The 23,526-nt window shown below is 42.1% G+C and overlaps 1 protein-coding gene across 1 annotated transcript; it reads right to left on the reverse strand.

Annotated features, from left to right (window-relative positions):
• Positions 1–261: 261 nt before the first annotated feature.
• Positions 262–21,937, reverse strand: myo7ba (myosin VIIBa). Its single transcript, XM_030049449.1, has 47 exons — positions 21,920–21,937; positions 21,691–21,792; positions 21,439–21,591; positions 20,631–20,815; positions 20,084–20,205; positions 19,812–19,954; positions 19,594–19,707; positions 19,276–19,429; positions 19,092–19,168; positions 18,890–19,009; positions 18,277–18,419; positions 17,937–18,147; positions 16,763–16,898; positions 16,492–16,661; positions 16,230–16,370; positions 15,915–16,073; positions 15,716–15,808; positions 15,300–15,394; positions 15,119–15,203; positions 14,818–15,036; positions 14,239–14,448; positions 13,885–14,097; positions 13,616–13,780; positions 13,209–13,490; positions 12,890–13,050; positions 12,649–12,775; positions 12,445–12,564; positions 12,159–12,332; positions 11,605–11,832; positions 11,311–11,478; positions 11,060–11,177; positions 9,114–9,240; positions 8,806–8,972; positions 7,704–7,882; positions 7,489–7,610; positions 7,153–7,307; positions 6,180–6,333; positions 5,280–5,435; positions 2,940–3,045; positions 2,618–2,731; positions 2,417–2,504; positions 2,206–2,312; positions 1,372–1,557; positions 996–1,112; positions 762–845; positions 527–646; positions 262–411 (listed from the first exon to the last, which is right to left on the reverse strand). The coding sequence occupies exons 1-47, from the start codon at positions 21,935–21,937 to the stop codon at positions 316–318; spliced, it is 6,684 nt and encodes a 2,227-aa protein (XP_029905309.1). The 3' UTR covers positions 262–315.
• Between the last annotated feature and the right edge of the window lie 1,589 nt (positions 21,938–23,526).

Consider the following 23,526-nt stretch of genomic DNA (forward strand, 5'->3'; position numbering starts at 1 on the left):
TGTTACTTGTGTCAGTGCTAAGGAACCATTAACATTAAAGAAAAGACATTTACAACAACTTTGCTTTGCACAGTGAATCAGTGTCACCTCTTACATGTAGCCTACTTTCTAAAATCAAAAAAAAAAAAAAAAACTCTTTATGCAATGCCATGCTGTGTGTGTGTGTGTGTGTGTGTGTGTGTGTGTGTGTGTGTGTGTGTGTGTGTGTGTGTGTACGTGTGCATATACATTACATCATACAGTGTGTTTAATTTATTGGTACAGTTACAGGACTGACCACAAGTGGCATTATGTTCATGCTCCTTCTTCTGCAGCTCAAATGTTGAGACGCTGGGTCCTGGTTTGCAGCGCCCTCCCCTCTTTGAGGTACATATTGACGTAGGACGTTATAAGGTCGTCCATCTTGTAGCCCTTTCAAGAGGAGACACCACAAGAAAAGAGATTAAGACGAGGACAGAGTGTTATTGTGACATTTATCAGTTCAAACTTCATGTGTCTCTGCCAGATCAGCGGCTCCATTTCTTACCAGTGAAGTTTCACACAAGAATTTGCTCCCCTTGACTAAATTGCCAAGAGTCATGTGGAAGTAGGTGCTGCCGCTGCACCAGTTAGCGATGCGGTTGAATGGGTGGGTTGCCAGGATATCCTTAAAAGAGAAAATTGTTGTTTACTTTTTATGCAGCTGAGATATTGTAAGAATTAGTTCACTAGCATGTAGAAAATCCTTTGTAACTGACTATTGAAAATTGAATTTTTTTAACCTTGGTTTTAGGGTGTATGATTGTGACTCCTTGTTTGCTGATGGCAATCCGCACAATATCTGGGAAGTTTGGTTCTGATGTTTGCTGAGAAAGGTGAAAAAGAAAATGAATGTCTTTATTGTACTGTAATAATAAGATTTTGCAAATGTGCATGGTGCTGCCTACCATTCCAAGAAAAAGAGAGAGAGAGAGGGAAATATACAGATAAACCAATGCACTCATTTCAGTCCATACCTTCACGTCAAAGAATGCACAGCCAAACGTCGGCCACCGGCAAACCGCCTTCAAAAACCCCACCTTGGCATCTTCAACAGTCATGCCGGCTTGTTTGTTGTAAGTGGCAAAAATATTCTGGAAATCAACAAAAAGGAAGCATTACAGTGTACACCCTTTGTGAGATACAATGCTTTTGTTTCATTAAAGTGACTGCACAGCTATTAATGAAGTTTATGAGGTTCTAACTCCCCTAGCCTTAAGACAAACATGTGAATTGAGATAAGAATCACCAGAGGGGCATTTTTGTGTTGTTGTTTGTGTGTGCTAATTCAGGACCCTACTGTGTGTAAAACTGACAGTCCATTAAAATGCCGTGAGTAGAGGGCCCTCTCACCTTCTTCCACTCATTTTCAGACATGGCCTTCAGCTGGTCATTTGGCACCAGCTCCTTCAGCATCTTGGGGATCATGACAAACTGGTTCTTGTCGTTGTTGACCTTCACTCTGAAGAGCAGAGCCCCAATGTTGACCATATCCTCCTTGGTGCAAACATGATACCCTCTCAGGTACTTAGGCAGCTCCTGGAAGCCAGAAGAGATGGCTCAAGATTTTTCTTAGACTGGAGTTTTGAAAATGATTTTGAACGGGGACCCAGTTTTGACCTTATAACCTGATAATTTGCCAAAGTTAACAAAGTTGTTCCTTATGAGAAAATCAAATAAAGACATTTAGTTCTTGTCCAAATTATTTGATAGGATCTCATTTATATGTGTCCCATAGTGTTACATGTGAAATGTGTGCCCCTGAGGAACTGATTGGTGCATTAACAAAAAAAAAAAAAAAAAAAAAAAAAAATCATGTGACACTCTTATGGGTGACTTTGGGTTCAGAAAAAAAAACACAGCTGGCAAAATAGGTCACCTTTATGGCCTCAAATAACCTATGCATTTCCTACATTTAAAATGACATTAGGCAGGATAAAAGTGTTTCCTTCACACTGATAATCAACTCATACTTATGGTTTATTTGGGACCAAATTTTACAGATCAGTTCAGTTCTGCTTGTGCTGAATACTAACATAAATGTCAGGCAGGAGTTTATCATGGGCACTGTTGTCAGAGCCTTGTGACACACATTATTTCCATGAAAAATATGTGGCTTTATCATGTGGGTGTACTATACATCCTTGAACAATGCGACACTTGTTGAGCCGCCACATTTAAATGTACCTGAGCGTAATGAAAGATAAGGTCAGCCTCTGGATCTCTACCAGGCATCACATTGAACCACAACTTCCTCATGAAGAACACAAGGTAGGATATGTTTACTGGTCCCCCTGTAGTACAAATGCACAAGACGAAGACAAATGGGTTTGCTGAGGGTAAACACAAAGGACCATTAAATGTCACAATTGCATTCCAACTGGATGATCTGCTTTACCATCTTTGACCCTCTTGGCTTTCTTGGACCAGTCGGTGATCTGTCTCAGACTGTCAAAGAAGTAGTCTGTGTCATTCAAACTGAGAACCTGGTAATAAACACAATCACAAAATTGTTTTCAACCCAGATGGCAGAGAAACAACACACTAAAGAGTATACATTTCAGAGTTTTGCAGGATGTCAGTGAGTAAAAAATCCAACCTTGTCAGGTGTTTTGACAAAAATGCTGAAGCCTTCTGCTGAAATCAGATTGAGTTGCTTTGCAATTGTCCGGATGAGGTCTCTGATCCTGGTGCTGGTCGCCACCTCAAATATCTGAGGAACGAGGAGGGGGTAGATCAACATGGGACAGTCAGTGGAAATGCCATCTGTGTAAACTAAACAAACTTCTTAAATAGCACAGTTTATTTAAATAGCACTTCTAGGCATTGCAGGGATACATATTTGACCTGGAGTTGCACTCGGTCGAGTTGACCATTGAGATTTTTCTGCCAGAGCTTTAGAAACAGCTCCATTATCATACCTCCTCTGAGTCATTGGGAAAGTGAATTTTGTGGAAGATCTGCGTGCTGTTCTGTTGGATGGCATCGACCTCCACCTGGTGCGGTGGCAGCTTCCTGGGCTCCATCCTGCACCAAGACAGCACAGACTTAGACAAATCTTTTTTTTCCTCCCAATGATAACATTTCTGAATCCTCATTTTGACACTAAGGCCCAGATTCATTACAGGTAACGACACATTACATAACCAAAATGGCCAGATCTCGGTGCCAAATGTGTCTGCACCTGTTAGTCATGCTTATGTAAATTACATGTAAATCATATTATTTTGGCTAAGAAATTATTAATTTATATGAGGCCATGCAAAGACTGTGCCCATTCATAACGTGTATCTTTTTTTAACACCTTTATTTACCCAGAAGTGCGCTGAGCACAGATGCTCTTTTTCAGCAACGCACTGCTGTACACTCACACAGTTACACACATTCACACCTGAGAGCTGCCCAGTACAACCACAGTTTCCTCTAATGGGTACTGAGCAGCTCCAGTGGTGTACATGGGGGTTAAGTGCCTTGCTCAGGGGCACATCAGCCATGCGTATTGAAGGAGGGGAGGGTGCTGTTCATTCACTCCCTTAGAGCACATTTTTCCTGCTGGACAGGGGATCGGACCAGCGACTTTCCAGTCACAAGCCCACTTTTCTAACCTACACTACTCACAAAAAGTTAGGGATATTCGGCTTTCGGGGGAAATTTCAGGATGAACCTAAAATGCATTATAACCTTTACAGGTGAACTTAATGTGACCTTCTGTAAACTTTTGAATGCACATGTCCAACTGTTCAATGTTTCAGTACTTTTTGCACAAGTTGCTGTTCTCTAACAAGGAGTTTAACGGCAAAATTCACATCAGGTGTTTGATGCTCCAGCTCATCGAGGTCGTATCATTAGGGAACAGCTGCTGGAGACTGGGGTACCTCAGATGGAGTGGCCTGCACTTTCTCAGACCTGCATCCCATAGAAAACCTATGGGATCAGCTGAGTCGCCGTGTAGAGGCTCGGAGCTCTGTACCCCAGAACCTCAATGTCCTGAGGGCCGCCCTTCAAGAAGAGTGGGATGCCATGCCTCAGCAGACAATAAGCCGACTTGTGAACAGCATGAGACGTCGTTGTCAAGCTGTAATTGATGCTCAAGGGCACATGACAAGTTATTGACATTGACATTTTTTGTTGTGGTATATCCACCACTGTTGTTGGCTTTTGTTTCAAGAAATTGTTTGAGATGAGGAAATCACCAGTGTATGCTTCTACTTAAATGCCCTACTTTCATGATATAATATCACTGTAGCGTGAACATTTTACATTTTCCATAAATTTCACCCGAAAGCCAAATATCCCTAACTTTTTGTGAGTAGTGTATATCCACAGCTGCCAGTGGGATGGAATAAATTCACTTGCTGCCAATACATTTCACTTGTTTCAGGATTTTTTATGGGAGCAAGTCTAAATACGCTGACACAAGGCAGAAAAAGGCAGATAAGCCAACTAGTATGAAGAAAATGACACTTGATTCAAGACAATTCTGAAAATGAGTTGATTAACATTGGAAACAAGTGGAATTATCTCATCCCGCTGGCAGATTCTTTCGCTTGTTTTGACTAAAACAAGATTTTCAGGCTGAATATGAGACTAAATGACTAGTTAAGATGGAAATTTGTGCAGTTCAGGCATAATCACCAGGAAGTCAGTCAAACAAAGGAGAGTTTTTTCCAGCCTTGACTCTCAAATCAGACCGGAAATCATCAAAATTATGGCGGGTGCAGGAGTGCAAGGGAGCCAGCTGTGATGGATTCACTTTGTGTGTTTGGTGGTGAAGGGGGATATTTGCATGAGTGGTGGTCTTTTCCAGCATTTCTTTGCACCACCATTTTTTTAAACAAAAAATTTCCTTGTGGAGGAGCAAAAATTGTGCAGACTGCCCTCTCAACTTCTGAGAGCCAATGAGAGTCTCACACATCTTTTAAATCAGTTTCAGTTAGATTAAACAGTGCACTTATCACACAGCACCTACCCACTGAGAGCTTTGAAAAACAAGGCGCCACAGCCATGACATTTACTCTATCCTTCACGCCAGCAGCGGTGTGTGTCTGGCAACTAGCCATGGGAGAAATGCCTGGACTGTTGCTGCCATGTGCTTCACTGCGTGCAACATTTGCTGCTCTATCCGTTATCCTGTCACTGCTGGCACAAAAACTCCACGCTGATTTTATGAAATCAGGGCAGAGGACAGGCTTTCAACAGACACTGTTCACCTCATGAACTCTTCTGTGTGTTACCACGGCGACACTAATATGGTAAGCTACCTCAGTGAGCCCTGCAGCCGCTGCAGACAGTCCGAGGCCAGCGTCTCTCTGCGCCGCGTCTCCAGGAAGCGTTGAGTGTGTTTGAGGAGGGACTGACTGGGAGGAAACAGGCCACAGCACAGCCACAGCAGCTGCCAGCCCTGCTCCAAACTGAACCTGGGCAGGACAGAGGGCACAGGGGTGAAAGGTTACAGGCAAGAGTTTTCACTGCATCAAAGCATTGATTCTAAATTTCAACTGCATCAGCATATTACAGTGTGACAACTAACAGAGAATGAATTGCTCTGACTTTAACCTAAATCAATTCATTCACGATTCTTAAAAGAAAAACACAGAAAGAGAGCGAATATTGTGGTGATCCTACAGAATACTATGAACGACAACTTTTTGGCAATGTTTTTTTTTTTTTAAGAATGAATAATATTAAAGTAAACCTGTTGTCTCATTACTTTCACATTTCAGAACAGTCTTAACATTATTACATGTGTTTATTTAATGGATATGACATTTTGGCTAAAAGTACAGAACTGAATTGACTTGTGAATCATAAATTGAATTGAATCTCTGTTCAGCCAAAGATTATGACCTGTGGGAAAATATAAATACTTATTGACAAAACAACATATTACTGTGGTGAAATTTAAGCAGATACATCTCTTAGCAATCACCTCATTTTTATTCTAATAAATTATTACTGATCACTGCACTGAACAAGAGAGTTTTTTTCTCATTGTGCACAAGAGCAGTGAGTATTTCCCTCGGTCACATTGACGTAAACCATGACCTCTACCCCAGCCAGCAAGACATCTGCACTCTTTAAATCCCAGAGCGTCCCCGTGCAGTAAAATATGACAGTTAACATTACGACAGTTATAGAGTTGACACACAGCATGCACGTACCGGTTGTTATTGCTGGTCAGCTGCTTCATGATCTGGCAATAGATCTCATCCCTGAGCGCCTCGTTCTCAGTGGCCGGGCCGAAGATCTGGTCGGTGAGCTCGAGAGGATTCTGGATCTGCTTGGTGGGGTAATCTCCCATATACTTCAGGATAGGTACACACCGGTCAAGGAGGAATAATCATTCTAGCTATAATAATCATCCCATAACATAACATCACACAATGAGATCTTTGATAAACAGTCATTTGTAATATGGATATGATAACAAAGCAGCAACTAGAACAGGCAGATAAGATCAGAAAAAAAAGAAAGAAAAAACAGCATTTATACCATATCATGATATTCTGACATCTTTGTTGTTTTATAACCCTGCTGTTTTGCTGCTGTTTTTTTTTTAATGTAAACTATCACACAAAAAAGAATATCAGCATTTTTATATATTGCAGCATTTTTTTTAACTGAGCGCCAAAGTTATGGAATTCCCTACCCAGGGCTGTAAGAGATGCAGGCTTATTTTGAAGCGACAGTTGAAAACATATTCAACATTGCGTTTAACCAACTGTCACGCTTCCTTTGTTTGTCTTTTATTCTGTTCATTTGCATATTTTATTGTTTTTATGTCTTCCTATGTTTTATCTCCATCTTTTATACATATTATAAACACTGATAACTGTTCTTGTTTTTTCTGCCTCTGTTGTTTGTTATTCAACTGGTTTTGTTGCACAGTATTTGCACTTTAATTCTGCTGTTTTTTCACTTCATTGTAAATTGCTTTGTGCTACACCCCCTGTATGGAAGGAGCTATGTAAATAAATAATGTTCATTATTATTATTACTATTATTATTGTTATTATTATCATAAAATCTAGGCTCATATCACAATGTAGACTGAAACGGTTTATTCCTATGCCAAAAGGTGCAGTAGTAGAAGGTGGGCAGGCTGTTGTGTGGTTTAATGACGGCAGAGGATATCGGTGAAGGTGAGGCAGGCTCTGTGGCTGAGCTCGGAGTTGCCCGCCAGCCTCTTGAGGAGCGGCTGTCTGAGCGGCTCCCTGGAATGAGCCCACAGCCTCTCAGGGGCCACGTTCTTGGAAATCACCTGGCGGTTCACATCCTTGGTGGATTGCCTAGGTATCAGGAAACGATCATTTTCACCTTTTAAATCTAAATGGAAAAACTCACTCATTAAAGACTTGCTGTTTGGTTTTCACTGATTTTAACTGTGGAATTCCTTTATTCTGTTTCCTTCTTTCTTTCTTTCTCTCTTGTTTTGAAAAGTGCTATATTAGACAGGGCATAACCAGTTACCTGAAATACTCGAGGGAGAATTCTTTCAAAGTGAAAGGGGCCAGTCTCCCCACTGTGCCCGTCTCTGTCTGGGTGGTCTGTATCATATTCCTCCTCTGGTTAGGAGACAGGTTGATGAGGCCCTGAAATGAAGATACACACATCAGCTGTAATCCAGCTCAGGACGGGCACACAATAACTCACTGGAGAAAGATGTGTCATATGCGTCTCCATACCATGACTTCATCTGTGGGTTTACTGAGGGTGGGTAGGACCAAGATGGCCTCTGTGGGGATGGCTCCTGTCCGCCCCCGCTCGTTTTGGCCCTTTATCCAGCCGCGCCCAGGAGAATAGTCATCATCTTTGATTATGATAATGAGCTCTCCTTTCGTGAAGCTCAGGAATGTGGGATCATCTACACAGCAAGACAAGATAACAAATAAATCACTGAAGAGCGGCCAGTACCGAAAAAGCAAAAATTAATATTTCAGCTGTGGCAACGTGAGAAAGAAACACGGGTCATAAAAATTAAAATCTAGGAAAACCTTCCATGAGCTCTCCAATTGTTCTTCAAGAGCTAATCTATTATTGGAAGGTTTTGCTGCATTTAAATTGTTATCAGATGTTTTTCTTTCTCATATTGTCACAGCTGAAATGTTATTTTTGCTTCACTGAGAACTAGTCACATGAGGTGAAGGGAAAACTCTGTCTCTCCGATTTTGGTTCATGTTTTAACTTAGCTGAATTTACGTGCTCCTCTGCGGGTTAAGAAAGTTCTGCAATCTTTTTAAGACTCATTAGGAAAACTGAAAAATACGCAGTCATCGAGCTAAAAACAAGACTGTTTTTCTTAGTTCCTGAAAAATTGCCGTTTTGGAGATGTGTGGTTTTCCACTGACAGTGGCAATCTATATCTACACACAGCAGCTATAGGCTCCAGTGTTAAAAGGAACTGAAGCTTTCTAGCAGAGTTTCAGGAGCAGGACCACACCTCGACCGCACCTCTTCTAACATTCCTATAAATATCCAAATAATCCCCTCCTACTCTTTCGCTCTCATATTCTCTGCCCCTCCCTCCAGCCCTGTTTCTCTCTTTACTTCTTGCTCCTCTCTCCGTCTCTCTCTTCCTCTCCTTGCTTTGTATGGGTCTGTCTTGCCCAGGTGCTACAGTGGATTCTTTACCAAAGCTTCCCCACACACAGTCGGCAATTCGGAAGAACTACAAGCAAGTTCAAGCCTCAAACAGCCATCATAATCTCATCAATACATCAATTTAAATGCCTCTTGTTGATGGCATGGTTCTCGCTAGTGAATATCCTTCTCCTAAGGTGTCCTGACCTTGCTTGCTGACTTCCTTTAAGGTCACAGCGTACTGAGAGCGATCCCTCAGGCCACTAAGGAACATGTGAACGAGCTCTGCCATGTCCTCAGCCATCGATCCGCTCAGGGTGAAGTCTCCTTTCAGTGTCAGGAGGCTCACAGACTGGACAGACACTTTACCCTCCCTGGGGAGAAAATGCATTACAATCAATAAACAAAGGGTTCAAGGCCATCTAACACAGTCCATCAAACTGATGTTGTGTTCACTGCAAACTGGCAAGGCCGTCACTTCTGTGATTTTAGGCCTGGGAAACAACCGTCTTTACCTTGTGGTGTTGACCCCAATGACTTCTGGGAAGGAGAGCTCCACCAGCCTCCTCTCTCTCTCGTCCAGGAATGTGATCCCAGTCCAGTTAATGGCCACAATGAACTTGCTCTTGGGCAGAGGAGGACCTAAACACATACATGGAGTAAACAAGCCCCAAAAAAAACATGATCTCATGTGAAATATGAGATATAATCCTGCTAGGAGATTAGAGGTGCTGTGTGTATCCCTCAAGCCAGCCTGGAGGGGAAGCTTAAGCAGAGCAGTAATGTTTATCATCAAGTAGCTCTCACTTTACATCATGGACTAAACATGGCAGTTAAACATTTTGGCCAGAAGGAAAACGGCACAAGCTGGTCCTTGGCCCTGATCTAACAATAGAGTGCATCGATGTCAGGGTCATGCAAAGTCTATGCCTCATTCTACTAACAAGGATTTCTGGGCTCTGGGAAAACAAATGAAATCACCAGAGCAGGGCAGAGCAGTGTTGTGGATGGGAAACGTAACAGTGTGGCTTTGGAAAGGACAAGAATGTCAAAAAAATGCTACTGTTTACATAGGATGACATGGCATCAACTTGGCAATCACTGATTACCTAAAAACTCATTTAAAAGCATAATGATACTACTGGCTGTGGCCGGTAAATTAAACTTGTAGCTTGTGCACCAACATTGCAATCTGGATTAAAATAACATGTAAACAACTACAATTTGTATACTGGAAATTCTATTAGATATGTTAAAATACCAAATCACATTTATATACATTTATATATACCACAATGCTGTCAAGTCTCTCTCCAATCGAATCAAATGGTGTTATTACAGCAAAGGAAAGGGGATTTTAATCTGTGTTGCCACTTATGTAGCCAGTTTTAATTTGATTTGGAAATTATCTCCGCTTTTAGTCATCGAGGGATTCATTCTTATAAGAAAGAAATTGCCCTCATGCATACTGAACACTGTTTGCTCACAACCTAAGTGGCACACTGAAATCAAATGAAAGAAGTGATGTTGTTCCTAGTCCACTTCTTCTCTAAATCAACTAGTTTCCCAGAGTCTTAAGCCCACAAGAAGAATGTGTTTATAAATAGCCTTGTATATTCCAGTCTGACATAGATTGTTAAAAAATGCTAATTGCTGAGCAGCGCCTGGTCGAAAACAGCTGGGCTTCACCACTCATCATTAAAAGTGTTTGTCTGCACTCTGCCGAGGAAGCCCTTAGTGCAGACATGTTTGTGCTGTGCATGTTTTATGCCCTGCTTTGATAAATCAAGATTTCAGAAATCAGCAAATTCTATGCGGTAATTCCTATACTTAATGCTTAATCCTCACTAAGTCATGTAACTAATTTAATGTTTACTTCTTGCTCAAGAACAAACACTCATGCCCTTGCAAACTTACACAAGATCCTATTCTTGGAAGGAAAAAAAAAAAAGTAAAATGTTCTATGGCGAGATTTACTGATTTAGTTAACACTCAAAGCCTAAAGCTAAAACTCAAAGAACTTGATGATGAATTTGATTCACTATCAAAAAAAAGTATTCCCTGTTCTTTTCTCCCCCAAGAATCAGGTCCTGCAAAGTTATGGATGCTTGTGGTTGTCAGACAAATGCTGATGAATTGCACCCCTGTGTCTTAAAGTCATGCTGAATTGAAAAACAAAACAAAACTTTTTCAACTCATTAGCTAATTTTCCATGCCAGAATATTCACCTGTTTAACAATAAAACTAAACCAAGGAGCACATCAAATGAAGGAAACAAGAGTCTCTCAAAATGACGTGTCACTGTTAATGGTAAGTTGTATAAGTGTATTATAGTCCAATCTGGGAATCACAGGTTTTATTGCAGGCGAGAAATTCCAGAGTCAGTGATGATAAGAGAGTCATTGATGCTTTCAATCATCAACAGAGAAGCTAGAAACATGCACTGTGACTGGAAACGTACCTGAAAGCTTGACAACTTCGAAGAACCTGGAGTAGAACATGGGCCACTTCTGACGGGCGTAGTCGACCACCTCTGCCTTCACACGAACTGCCTTCTCTCTTGAACTAACATACTGGCCCTTGTATGGGATAAGAACATCAGAAAGAGCTATTAATCTGCTCTAGGTTTTGTTAGAGCAATTTTATTCCTTGGAGAAAGTGGACAAGTTATTTTCCTCTGTGTTGCAGCTTCTGAAATGGGATGTGACTGACCTGAGCGTGTGCAGTGCTGACCATCTGCAACCATTTGGCCTCTGACTTGGCCTCCAACAGAGAGCTGTTGATGCAGTCCTGAACAGCTTCCTTTACATTTTCTGGACTGCCGTCTGTGCCATGTTGGATGTATAAATGTTTTGCTGCAAGCTGTACAAAATCATCCTCCTGGGTGAAGAAAAAAGGGCAAAATAGACCATAAGGATAGGTAGAAATTTTGTTAGGAAAAATAGTTCTTCAGTCTGTATCTTCTTCAGTGTAAATCAGCCTAATGAACTCTGAACGTAACCGTACCCGTTCACATCGGTACTCTCCAAACTTCAGACCGTGGACAACCTGTCTGTAGATGAGGTCTGTGCTGATGCTGTCCTCTTTGCAGTCATGCCACGGAGTGAAGATCTCCTTACGGAAGCAGAGGCGCCAGGGAGCATGCTGTTCCTGCCCACCTTTTCTCCGCACCTCCTGCTCACACTGGGAGATGGCATCCATCACATGCTCCCGGCCACTGCCCAGAGCCCACACCTTCAGGAGATGTGAAGGAAAGAAACATTAAATCTCCACTAGGAATTCAGGACCTGTCCTAGAATTCCTGTTTTTTCCCCTACAAAGTCAGGGAAAATGGGATAATGTAGGAATTATGGCTTGATAACATCACGTTTGTGTGTGCCAGTATACATTTTCAGTTCATCTAGAGCTATAGGGCAAATTAATGATTTAAAAGGTAAAACAATGTAATTTTCCCTGCACCGAAAGCAGAGAAATTATGCACAAGCAGTCTGTAGAAAGGCACAAAGGACCACAGGTACACCAGTATAGTCAGTAGGTATGCAGATGATGTAATTGTATACCTTTTCATACATGGCCACATACAAAGAAAAGCCAAAGGTGTCTTTGAGTTTGAGCTTGTGGGACAGGATTTGGCAGACTTCTTTGGAGGTAGACGCTGAGTCAACAGGCAGGCTGAGCGCTCGGCCGTCCATCAGGGTCACAGACACAGTCATGGGCTTTTTTGTCTTGGTTGCCTATTGAAGTACAAGGAAAAACTGCCATGTTGTGAAATGGTCATGGGAGGTACAGCATGTTCACATGTGTTAATGCCTTATCCGCAGGGGCAGCTTGTGTCAGTCTCAGTACCTGCAGCTCCAACCAGCTTGGAGGCTCCCCACGCACTCCATTCATCACAGTGCGCCGCAGCCTCTCAGCACAATAGGGAGCATAGCCTCCAGGAGCAAAACGAATGAAACTTTGAAGGTACTGTCAAGTCAAAGGACAAACAGTTATGAGCAAATTATCAAAGAATGTATCTTAATGGTTGTGAAGCTGAATGAGCGAACTTACCTTACTGAAGCGCTCGGTTGGAGGGAAAATGCCCACACAGAGAGACAGCAGGATCCAACCGCGGAAGTAGCTGCTGCGGTTATCATTCTCCTGAAGCTGCTTGCAGATCTGACAGTAAATCTCATCTCTAGGGAGGGAACAGACACATTAGATGGTTTATTTCTTAACAAAACAGAAATATCCACACGCAAAACTCCCTGTGCACGGCGAATGACTGAATTATGAATTATGATTCTGTAACCTGAGATCACGTCTGACAATGCCATATCCCACAATGATGTGAAGTTTTTCAAGGGACGTCATGGGCCGGTCTAGTGTGGGTCCATCTCCGATCGTGACCTCACTCTCCTCATTGACAGTCTGCATGGTGAAAGGTTTGGGCGAATCAGTCTGATCCTCTGACTGTAAGAAAGGTGATGACATTGCTATCAATATATTGATAAGGGGGTTAGAGTAAAAAGTTAACAGCATACCACTGCAATAAGGTGTTTTTGCAGCCAGGAGACACAAAGTCAAACCATTTGAGAAATGCTGCAGGCTGCATCTGGGCCACACTTTACCTCCTCCATGATGACAGATGGCTTCCTGGTCCGGGCAGAGGATTCTGGGATTCCATTTTCTTGAATGGTAGATGGCTTTCTATTCCTAACCAGCAGGTCAGTGAATGTGGATCCTTTCCTGGCTCGGGGATTCGCTTCCGGTGCAGTGTATGTTTTACGATTTTGTGCCATCTCATTGGGCACAGCGGAAGCCTTCCTGTTTCTTGTCAGTAGGTCTGTGAAAATGGAGGCCTTTCTGTTTTGTGGTGCCTCCTCAGGCACTTTTTTATTCCTCAGCACCCTCTACAAAAGACATGCAGCAATGGATCAAAATGCCTTTTAAAGCTTGCAATTAATTGCTGTTTTTCTACTTGGCAATGCAATACTTCATGAGCCATTCTCTTGGAAAGTTTTACGAGGATATTCACCTGATCCAAGCCCACCATGTGGCTGAGACGTCTGTCCTTTCTGGAGACCAGGTCCTCTGGGAGACGGTGGTCTTGCATGGGGATGTTGCGGACCTGGACCTGCTTTTTAGGCTCAGGAAGATCTCCCATGAACCTCAGAATGATCCACCACAGTGTCAGTGAAGCCTAGTGATAACACAATGGAAAATTGCATGGTAATTTCATGAAATATGAAAACATAAAAGTAATTAAAATTGAAGTAATGAATTAAGGCGGTGTAAGAGATGCACCAGGACGTCTTCTTCGTCCTCGTGGTACAGCAGGGGCTGTCTAAGCCTCTGGCGGATGTGGGTGGGGGTGGCGGCACCCTGGAAGTACATTGAGGCAAACTTGGAGAAGGAGTACTCATCCAGATCATCATAATCTTCCTTGGGAATGTCCTCCATCATTGGCAAGTCATCTATGTCTATCTCTTCAATCACTGCCCTTTTCTTCTCAAATTTCTGAAAACAGATACAGACATTATGCTGTGACTCTGTCATGCAACATGAAACATGTAATAGCCACCAGGGTGTTTGATTTCTTAGTCTTCAAGCTTCATGTTGTATGTTACAACATGGACATCTCTATTTCACTTCTCTAACCTCAAATCCAACAGGTGCCTGCCCCTCCTGCCCTCCAACCACAGTGGGGAGGAAGCCAAAGATAGTGTCCACCATTTCCTGGTCTGTAATAACTTCTGATTGGGCTTTGGCCTCCATCTCTCTTTTCTGCCTCAGCACATCCTCCAAGCGTCTCTGTCTCTCAAACCTGGCCAACTCCTCTGCTTGTTTTTCCTTGGCAGAGAGGTACATCTGAGGGGGAAGAAACATACACTAAACATTGAGAACTCAGAAAATGTAAACTTCTGAACCAGAAGGCCTTGTAAAATGTCCCACTTTTTATACGACCCAACCAACAAATAATTCTTTGTTCACAGAAATGCCTTGGGGGGACGAGGATAACTGCATACATGCACTTGAATAGCAGCACATGAATAGTTTGGGTAGATGAGCAGTACAGTGTCTCGTTCATGGACAGACTTTGACAGTAACTGATTAGGGATGGGATAGTGCTTCTCAGGGACTTGAACCAATGACCTTTTAGTCACAAGCTAATTCCACCAACAATTACCACCCACAAGTTATTATTACAATGATCTTCTGGTATGAAGTTCAACTTACATCTCTTTTCATCTTTCTGAGAGCCTTTCTTGCCAGCATGCCCCTGGTCTGTGCCTGCAGGAGGATCACAGCATTCCTTTTGCGTTTCCACTCTTTTCTGGCCAGGAAACCTCTGGAACGAGCCTGGAGCACAATGACCGCCTCTCGCTCCTTCCTGTACTGGTGATGCATCTGGCGAGAGCGCACCTGTGCTTGCAGCCGAGCAAAGCCCAGTTGGACCTGCAACAAGTTCATAAATGGAAATTTGTTTCAAGTTGTGTGCACACTCTCCCACTGATGTACTTTCACAACGACCACCCACCACTTTGTACAGCTTTCTGCCCTTGTGTCCCCTCCAGTGCTTCTGAATGACGAGGGCCGCTGCCTTTTTCCTCAGGAAGTTTCTCCTACAGAAGGCAGGAAACATACAGACTTCAAGTTGCACATCACATGAAACACAGTGGACAGCACAATTTACTTTTTCTGCCCTTTTTGTTTCATACCTGTGTTTGTAGCCTCTCAAAACTCTCTGGATCAAGAGTGCTTTCTCATTTAGCTCTTTCATACGCTCCAGTTCGAGCATGGTATCATGGAAGTCCTGAGAGTGAGTAGAAAGATAATATACCGCACATTTTCAGTTTAGATAATACAGAATAGGTCATACTTTATTTGGATAGCCCAATGTTGATACTAAAGTTAGTATAAAGTGATGGGCTAGGGTTATTCTCTGGGTCAGGGTTACGCTAAGGTTGGTCTTAGGATCATATAGTCTGTACAACTGAAAAAATACACAAGTGAGTCTTCGCTGAACACCTATTGTTTTGTCATCTGATAATTGAGCATCATCATTACATCAGTCAAATAAAGTATTACTCAAATATTACATTTCAATAACCTTTAAAAGGTAATACTAAATCACCTTGAGAAATATTTTTGTCTTGCCAGTCTTCCAGTCACCTTCTCCTGAGAGCACATTCTCACAAATGCTTTCACAGCATTTCTCTTTAGTTTCCTATTTGGGAAAAGAAAAATCATGATATACATGGCAAGAAAGGTACATCAAGCTGTGAGGATGTTTCACAAAAAAATCAAGCACTACGTTATAACCTCCTACTCACTGTCTTGGGATCACAGAGGGAAGTTTTCAGCAGGACACGGTAACGATCCAGAAACTCATCAAAGGTGTAGCGTATGGGATATCCAGCCTTTCGGATCTTGATTGTTTCCATCATGCCAGAGTAACGGAGCTGACGCATACACAGCTCTCTGTCGAACAGCTGAGACATAAAAACACATACTCATTTTACTTATTTTTTACTTGTCATTTTTTGTCATTTCTGCTTTATTTGATAGTGACAGAAGAGTGAGACAAGAAAGTTGTGTATTTCAAGTAGTTTTGGTTTTGGTTGGCAGAACACTGTCTTCTTCCTCACCATGGGCTTTTTGTAGTCGTTGGGTTTGATGCAGCGTATGAAATAAGGCTGGCAAGCAGTCAGCGTCTTCATCAGGGCGTCCAGGGACTGACGGAATTGGCCAGTCAAAGTTGGCACACGCTTCTTTGTATCATTTCCCTGCTGTAATAAACAGAGATAAATATAACATACAGTAAATAATTGTATTTGTTGTTAAAAAGATGACAGCTGAACATCCACGTGTCTCATGCTGAGGCTCCTGGTCTTAAAATGCTGCACTGACCCGGAGGGAGTTCTTGGGTGTGGTGATGATCATCTTGGGGTTTGCGCTGTTCTTGACTGTATTGGAGGCCAGTTCATTATGGAAAGTCTGTTTGAGGAGACTGCTGGAGGAGGTCTGCACCAGCTGTATCAGATCTGGGCTGAGTGCATCACGGTTCTTCTCAAGAAAACCTAAAATGAGAAAGACATAAAATGGTCGAATAAACAGTAAAGATACCACATAGGCTTTAGAGAAGCAATGATTTGTCCATTGTTGATGTTTTCAGAAATACCTTTTGAATCATAGAAGACCACGCCAGCAAAATGCTGGATTCCAAAATGTGTCTCATAGTTGTTCTTGGGGGGAAGATAGATTTTCCCCTTCCCATGCACCTGATTCATTTTCTGCAACATAGTGGTATCTGTGCCCTACACATGAACAAGAAAGGAGAACTGAAACCTTCTTTACTTTGTCAATAACACTTGCAAAAACCTTCTGCTGCACTGCTCTCTAGGGGTGGAAACTTTCAGGCTTGTTGCACTTCTGGTCCCACACAATCAGCGATCCAAAAGCAGGTAGTTTTCCATTGGCTGCACTCGATTTGTACACAAAATCTGCTGGCGGCACACTCGGCGGGAAGAGTTTGCGCTATATTTAAATGCTGAAATCAGCCAAAGCATGACATGTGCAGCTTGGACAAGGCAGCAAGAGCAGCAGACAGTGTCACAGAAAGATCACAGGGAAGAAAAGCACAAAGCACATGGTTGGCAAAAACAAAGGATAAAAGCTTTTGTTTTGAGGAATATTTCCTAAGATCCAATGCCCCGTGATTTCTAAAATCAGCTGAAAGTTTATATTCTGTTTCAATTAGGCGCGTAAAACTGAACCATAAAAATAATACAGTGCAAAACCAAACCATAAAAAAATAAATAAACTATTAAATACCCAATACCGCCAGGGCGACTGAGAGTTATCTGACCGTGAGTGTTCATTATATTTTGAACTGCAAGATGAAAAGTTCAGTGTTACAAACATTTGTGATGTGTTTTAAATCGTCTAAGTAGACTTTTGCCTTTTAAAGAATATTTGTTGATTTCATATTGTTATCCAAAATCTCCAAAATTTCCCTTAAGTACAAAACAAAGCAAACCAAAACCGAAATTGTGACCCAAAAACCACAATGCAAACCAAACCGTGGGGTTATTCAACATTACAACCCTAGTTTCAATGGTTCACCACTCCTAAAGCCACCTATATAAAAAACAGGCGAAACACTGAATTGAGAGCAGCCAATTAGACCCATGGTGAAAACTACCATGACATCACTGATTGGGTGTGGGCAGCAGGGCAACCGGCATGAAAGTTTCAATTCCTGGAGAGCAGTGCAGCAGAAGTTTTTCGGTTCCCTGTAGTTTAGTACTACATTGCAATAATATAATTTTATAAGGGTAAAGCATGACAGTGACCTTGGGGAAGTTGCTTTCCTCATCAATGAGGGCCAGCATGTTGAGGGGCTTGCCGGCCAGCACATCCAGCGTGCGTTGGTTGTCGTTGTACTCAATGTGTGTCCAGACGATGTTTTCGCGGGTGTACTCCTCCTGCTCCAACTTGAAAACATGCCTGACAAAGAACTGCTGCAACTGCTCGTTGGCGAAGTTGATGCACAGCTGCTCAAAGCTGCAAAAAAAAAAAAAAAAAATCAACACCACAAAGGAAAGACAGATGAATGGACTTTTAGCCAAAAGTTTACCCTTTGTCCAATAGCAGAAGTAAACATCTAACATGCCAGCTGCTGTGAATACCAACCTGTTTATCTTGAAGTTCTCAAAGCCGAAGATGTCAAGCAAGCCTATTGACTGCTGGACGTCTTTAGAGTCCTCAGGCGGCGGCTTGAAGATCACAGCGTTGATTTTGTCCACCACCCAGAGGAAAAGTCTTCCATAAATGGCCTGGGCAAAGATCATACAGAAATCTGTATCAGCACACACAGACATAAACACTAAACAAATGAAACACAAGTGAAATTGATAGTTGTAGAATTGTAGTCGGTTGCACATTAATGTCTTCCTATTGGTAAATCCTTCACAAGTGCAAAAAGGGGCAGATGGCAAATATGTATTTACAAACATGAGAATATTTCACTTGCATAAATAGGAGGTATGCAAAGCTAAAAGGGATGAAATATTGCATTTTAGAAATCTTGAAGTATGGTACTAACTGTTTATTTATTTCATTTTGATGCTCAAATATTACTTCAGCTAAAACAAAATAGAGAAAATACCACACTGATGAACATAAGAATTTCTTGCAATTTCAGTGTCCCGACTGGCAGAGCACTGCATTTGTCAGCTATTTTTCTTTAATGTATAATTACTTAATCTTATGATACTACTACTGTTAATAGTGCTGTTTATTCTACTTTGACAAAGGCGTCCCTGCCGTCCGTGGCCTGAGCGGAGGTGAGCGATTTGGTCACACTCTCCCTGGCGGTCATGAAGGAGCGCTGAGTCAGGCTGTTCTCCAAAGCTTTGGGATCCACCTGAGGCAAAGACACAAACACGGTCAGGGCATCTCGTGTGAGCGCTCGTTCAATAATTCTCTCTCTCACGAAAACCGCGTACCTCCAGAAGCTGACTGGCCATGCTGAAGTGGGATGATTTACGGATGTCACAGCCCTCCAGGTTATTAATTATGGTGCCTGAAATCATACAAGAAAAAGTCAGTTGTTGCCATTACATATGTTGATGATAATAACGTAAATATATGCAATGTACTCAGATATTTCACTGTATGCGTTCTACTGACTTTCAAAGTCCACGTTGCCCAGGTGAAGTATGGCAGCGAGTAGTTTGGAGATTTCCCAGGAGTCATTCTCTGTGAACATCAGGATCTTCAGGGCTGAGCGGAAGTGGGCGTATTCCTTGATGTCGTCCCGTCCCTCACAGCTGGTGCAGTTCCCCTGACAAAGTCATCACTTGGCTTAAATTTAAACACTTCTCTCATTTTGTCATCTGTTATTCATATATTACGCATGTGTCTCCAGAATTCCTGTCTCGTTTTTTTATATTAAATGTCAAATTAACAATAAAAACAAACTGTAATTTGCTTCAAATATTTCAGTACCATAGTCAGATAATTGTACTGAGCAGCATTCCCCAGGGAGAGAATCTTCTTCTGCTCTGCTGGCATTCCCATCAGCATGTAGTAAAAGATGTGGTAGTTTCTTTCCTCTGGTGCCTGTGCAAGAAAAGAAGCTGCATGTTACTCATCACATGCAAACTTTACCGGTCCCACACCTCCAGCCATATTCCTAGAAACACTCAGCTCATCGATCTCCCCACCTGACGACACACACGGGACTTCTCCAGCAGGTACTGCTCAATGCGGGCCCCCTCGATGGCCCCGCTCTTGGTGAAGTTGATGTTGATGTACTTGCCAAAGCGACTGGAGTTATCATTGCGGATGGTTTTGGCATTACCAAAGGCTAAGAAGAGCAAACATTTTCAACAATGAAATTTTAATAAAAAAACAACACAAGAACTATGGTTATGGCTGATTATCGAGGCTGTCTTGTAACTGCTACGTGGCCTTCATGTTGGTGTTGTGCCCTTACCCTCCAAAATAGGGTTGGCTTCAAGAATCTGCTGCTCTATCCAGGAGCGCTGGCCACTCACAGCAGCCAGGAACTGCAGCATCAGCTTGGTGCTCTCGGTTTTCCCCGCTCCCGACTCCCCGCTGATAAGGAAACAGAAAAATAACTGTCATGCGACTAACCTACTTTATATGGCAGGATGAAGTACATTTTGTATCTGAAACAGTTTATCAAACTATCAGGCCAATATCTGCCTTTTCTGAACATTAGATAGCAGCCTGTCCATGTCCTCCCTCTCCAGAATGAAAGAGGTTATTTGCTTACTTTACTTTTTTTTGTATTTTGCTTTTGCAGTTTTCTCTGTCTATTTTGATTATTCAAACATTTCACTGAAAAATACTGAATATCAGCACAAGATATTGGCTACTGGTAGCTTTAATCAACAAATGCATCAGAATCAGTATGGGCCTTAAAAAAACAACATATTAATCCATCATCCAGAGCTAATTTCTTATCCTGAAGATCCCGGCATCTCATCACTCTTGTAGTTAGTAGACATTGGCAGGACCTGATGACACAGCACTGGTTCTTTTGGTGGCGGCGCATGTTGAAAAAGCAGCTGTCTGCAATGGCGAAGACATGCGGGGACAGTTCACCCAGTCGCCGATCGGTGTACAGGTGCACCTGCTCGGTGGTGTAGATGGGCAGCAGCTGGTAAGGGTTGACTGCAACCAGAATGGAGCCTGTGTATGTCTGAACACAGAGAGAGGGATGTTAACTCTCACAAAGTAACACTGTTGACAACTGTGTGTTTGCGTACATGCAAAGGAGTCCATAAACAAGATGTTGTGTGCACATTATCAAGCCAGTGACCACCAGTGAGTCCCTGTTTATTCGAGGCTGCAGTGGTGTAGATAAGCACTCTGAATGGATTAAAAATGGATTAAAAAATTCATATATGAGTTACTATCATGAAAAGCCGCTTAATGCCAAAGTTGGTAATACTATGGCTAAGTGTTTGACAGCAGGACTAAAGAGAATATCAGTTCCAGTCAATTTTGCCCCCAGCATCCACCATTAAAATTTTTATATTACAAAATGGCCCGATTCATAATTGAAGACACAGTGGTGCGCCTTGATGCCATGGCAGAGAAACAGCGGGACATTCTCTTTCAACAGAGGCTCATTCGTCTCTATGGAGACAAACAACACTGTGATAAACTACAGGGCAAAGTCTGAGACAGGGAGCCAATTCACTGAAACGAAAGAGACGGGCGACACAGCATTCCCGCAACAGGTTATGGGCATCATAAATCTGTGTGGTTCTTCAATGTGGTAAGTCAGAGCAATGGAAAAACCAGCAGGTAGAAACCTACATAGATGATGCCCTCCTTGTGCCGCACCAGGAGGTTCCTGAGGAGCCCCGCCTCGTTGAGGTCACCGAGCCTTATCATGTCGTCCACACCCTTCACCGAAGTGGGGTGCATGGGCCGGATGGTGTTCTCTGTATTTTTGTTGATCTTGTGCTCCTGCATGCCATATCATGAAAGAATTACTCTCACACAGGACCAAACAACTGAATTATCCTGCAGCAGGTCAAAGAAAGTAGACTCTCGGGAGTAACGCACCTTTCCTTCATCATCGATCAGCTTCATCTGCCCGGTGTCTGTCAGCTTGACCTCGGCCCCGATCGGCACCCCAACGCCAGAGTCTACCCACACAAAATCACCCTGGTTGTGGAAACACAAGTAGCGATGAAAATAAGCCGTGCTGATGCTGTCAAAATGTCACAAAGTAGCATGAGCATTTTTTAATACAAGTAGCTTTTTTGCTGAAATGATACTGTCTTATTCTTACCTTGCTCAAATGCAGCATGGCGGAAATCTGTATCAAGCCTGTAGAGAAACTGACAGAAGACTATCATGTTAAATCAGCCTAATACATTATTATGTTATGATGAAGCTCTTCCCCAGCTGAGCCTGATTATATTTGCATGTGTTTTTGACTCAAGATGTCAGGAATAAAGTTTTGTTTTTTTGCTTTTAGGAATGGTTGTGTTGGTTATCCAAATGTCAAACTTTCCATCTGTTATTTGTTAGCATTTGTTGATTAATAGTAATATGTGTTGAAATACAGGCTGAGCATGAAAAGCCCTTCAATACGAATTAATTTTCATATTTCTTGTACTTTTTTGTCTGGTATTGTCATGTAATGTGATGTCTGATATGGACCACAGGAAGAGCAGCTGCTACAAGGTTGTAGCTGACAGGAATCCTAATAAAATAATTAACTAATCTTGTCCGCACAAGGCTGCCATTTCCATCCTCAAGTAAGTTCACATGGCAAAATCTGCTATTAAAACCAGTCATGGGTTAATTATATGTATTCGGTAATCAAGAAGGATTTAAGGGTATAGTGTTGATTCTGCCACAGAAGATTTGATATAAATACTATGACAACATTCAAATATTCATCACCTTAAGATTTTGACTAATTATGAGAGTTGATCATGTTTTTGCTCCTGAGGCAAATAAGCCCTAGTGACATAAGATACAAAAATAGTTTTGTTACCTTGACTACCTTTGTGCGCAAATGTGTGAAAATGTACATTGATTTAAATCATGTCAAAATAACAAATGATTACATTCATTTCAGAAACACCTTGATGAATGAATTTGTAAAGGTACAGGTTACACCACATGAGCTTTTCATGTTCTTCCTTGAAAACAATATAGACACCTGAGGCAGCGAAAGTAATCATTAATCAAAGTCACATAATCGCTGAGCTGAAGACGCTGTTTTCTACATATCATACCTGGTAATGTTTTGCTTCAGTGGTCCACCGGGGTCTTTGTGCTGGTGTAAGCCCCGGCAGCTGTAAGGTCGTTTCCTTGAATGAACGTCAACCAGGAAACGAAGAGCTTTACCAGCAAAGCACCCCTTTATGGCCCTTTGACTTTGCTCCTGTTAGGCCAGAGTCACCCAGTGCGAATTCCTGCCAGGAGACTTGGGTCTGTGACAGGAGAGCTGCTAAATATTCTGTAAAACATCACATGGCCAAAGAAGCAGATTCTGATTCAGTTTCATGATTTTTTTTTTTTTTTTTAATCAAACAATAATGCTGCATTTTGAAAAGCCTCCTGTCAAACTGCTGGTTTTTACAGTGGTTGTTAACTTGAGTGTTTTTCCCAGATGAGAGTTTGTCAACTAGAGACTGTTCTATTTACTGTGGAAGACAAATACAATATATTTCAGCAGAACCTAACAGGAGATGCTCAACAAGGGAGGCAACAGCAAAAAAAAAAAAAAAAAGTGGACCAAGGCATGATAGATAGCAGGGCATTACGTAGAACAGCTGCATATGACTGATATCATCTGTGCTATAATTGGTGCTATAAATGAAGGGAATTCAGTCAGACTGCCCATAGCGTTTTCCGTGAGAGTAGCAACACCTAACAAAACGT

This window comes from Myripristis murdjan, chromosome 4 (assembly GCF_902150065.1).
Source record: "Myripristis murdjan chromosome 4, fMyrMur1.1, whole genome shotgun sequence".
Lineage (NCBI taxonomy): Eukaryota > Metazoa > Chordata > Actinopteri > Holocentriformes > Holocentridae > Myripristis > Myripristis murdjan.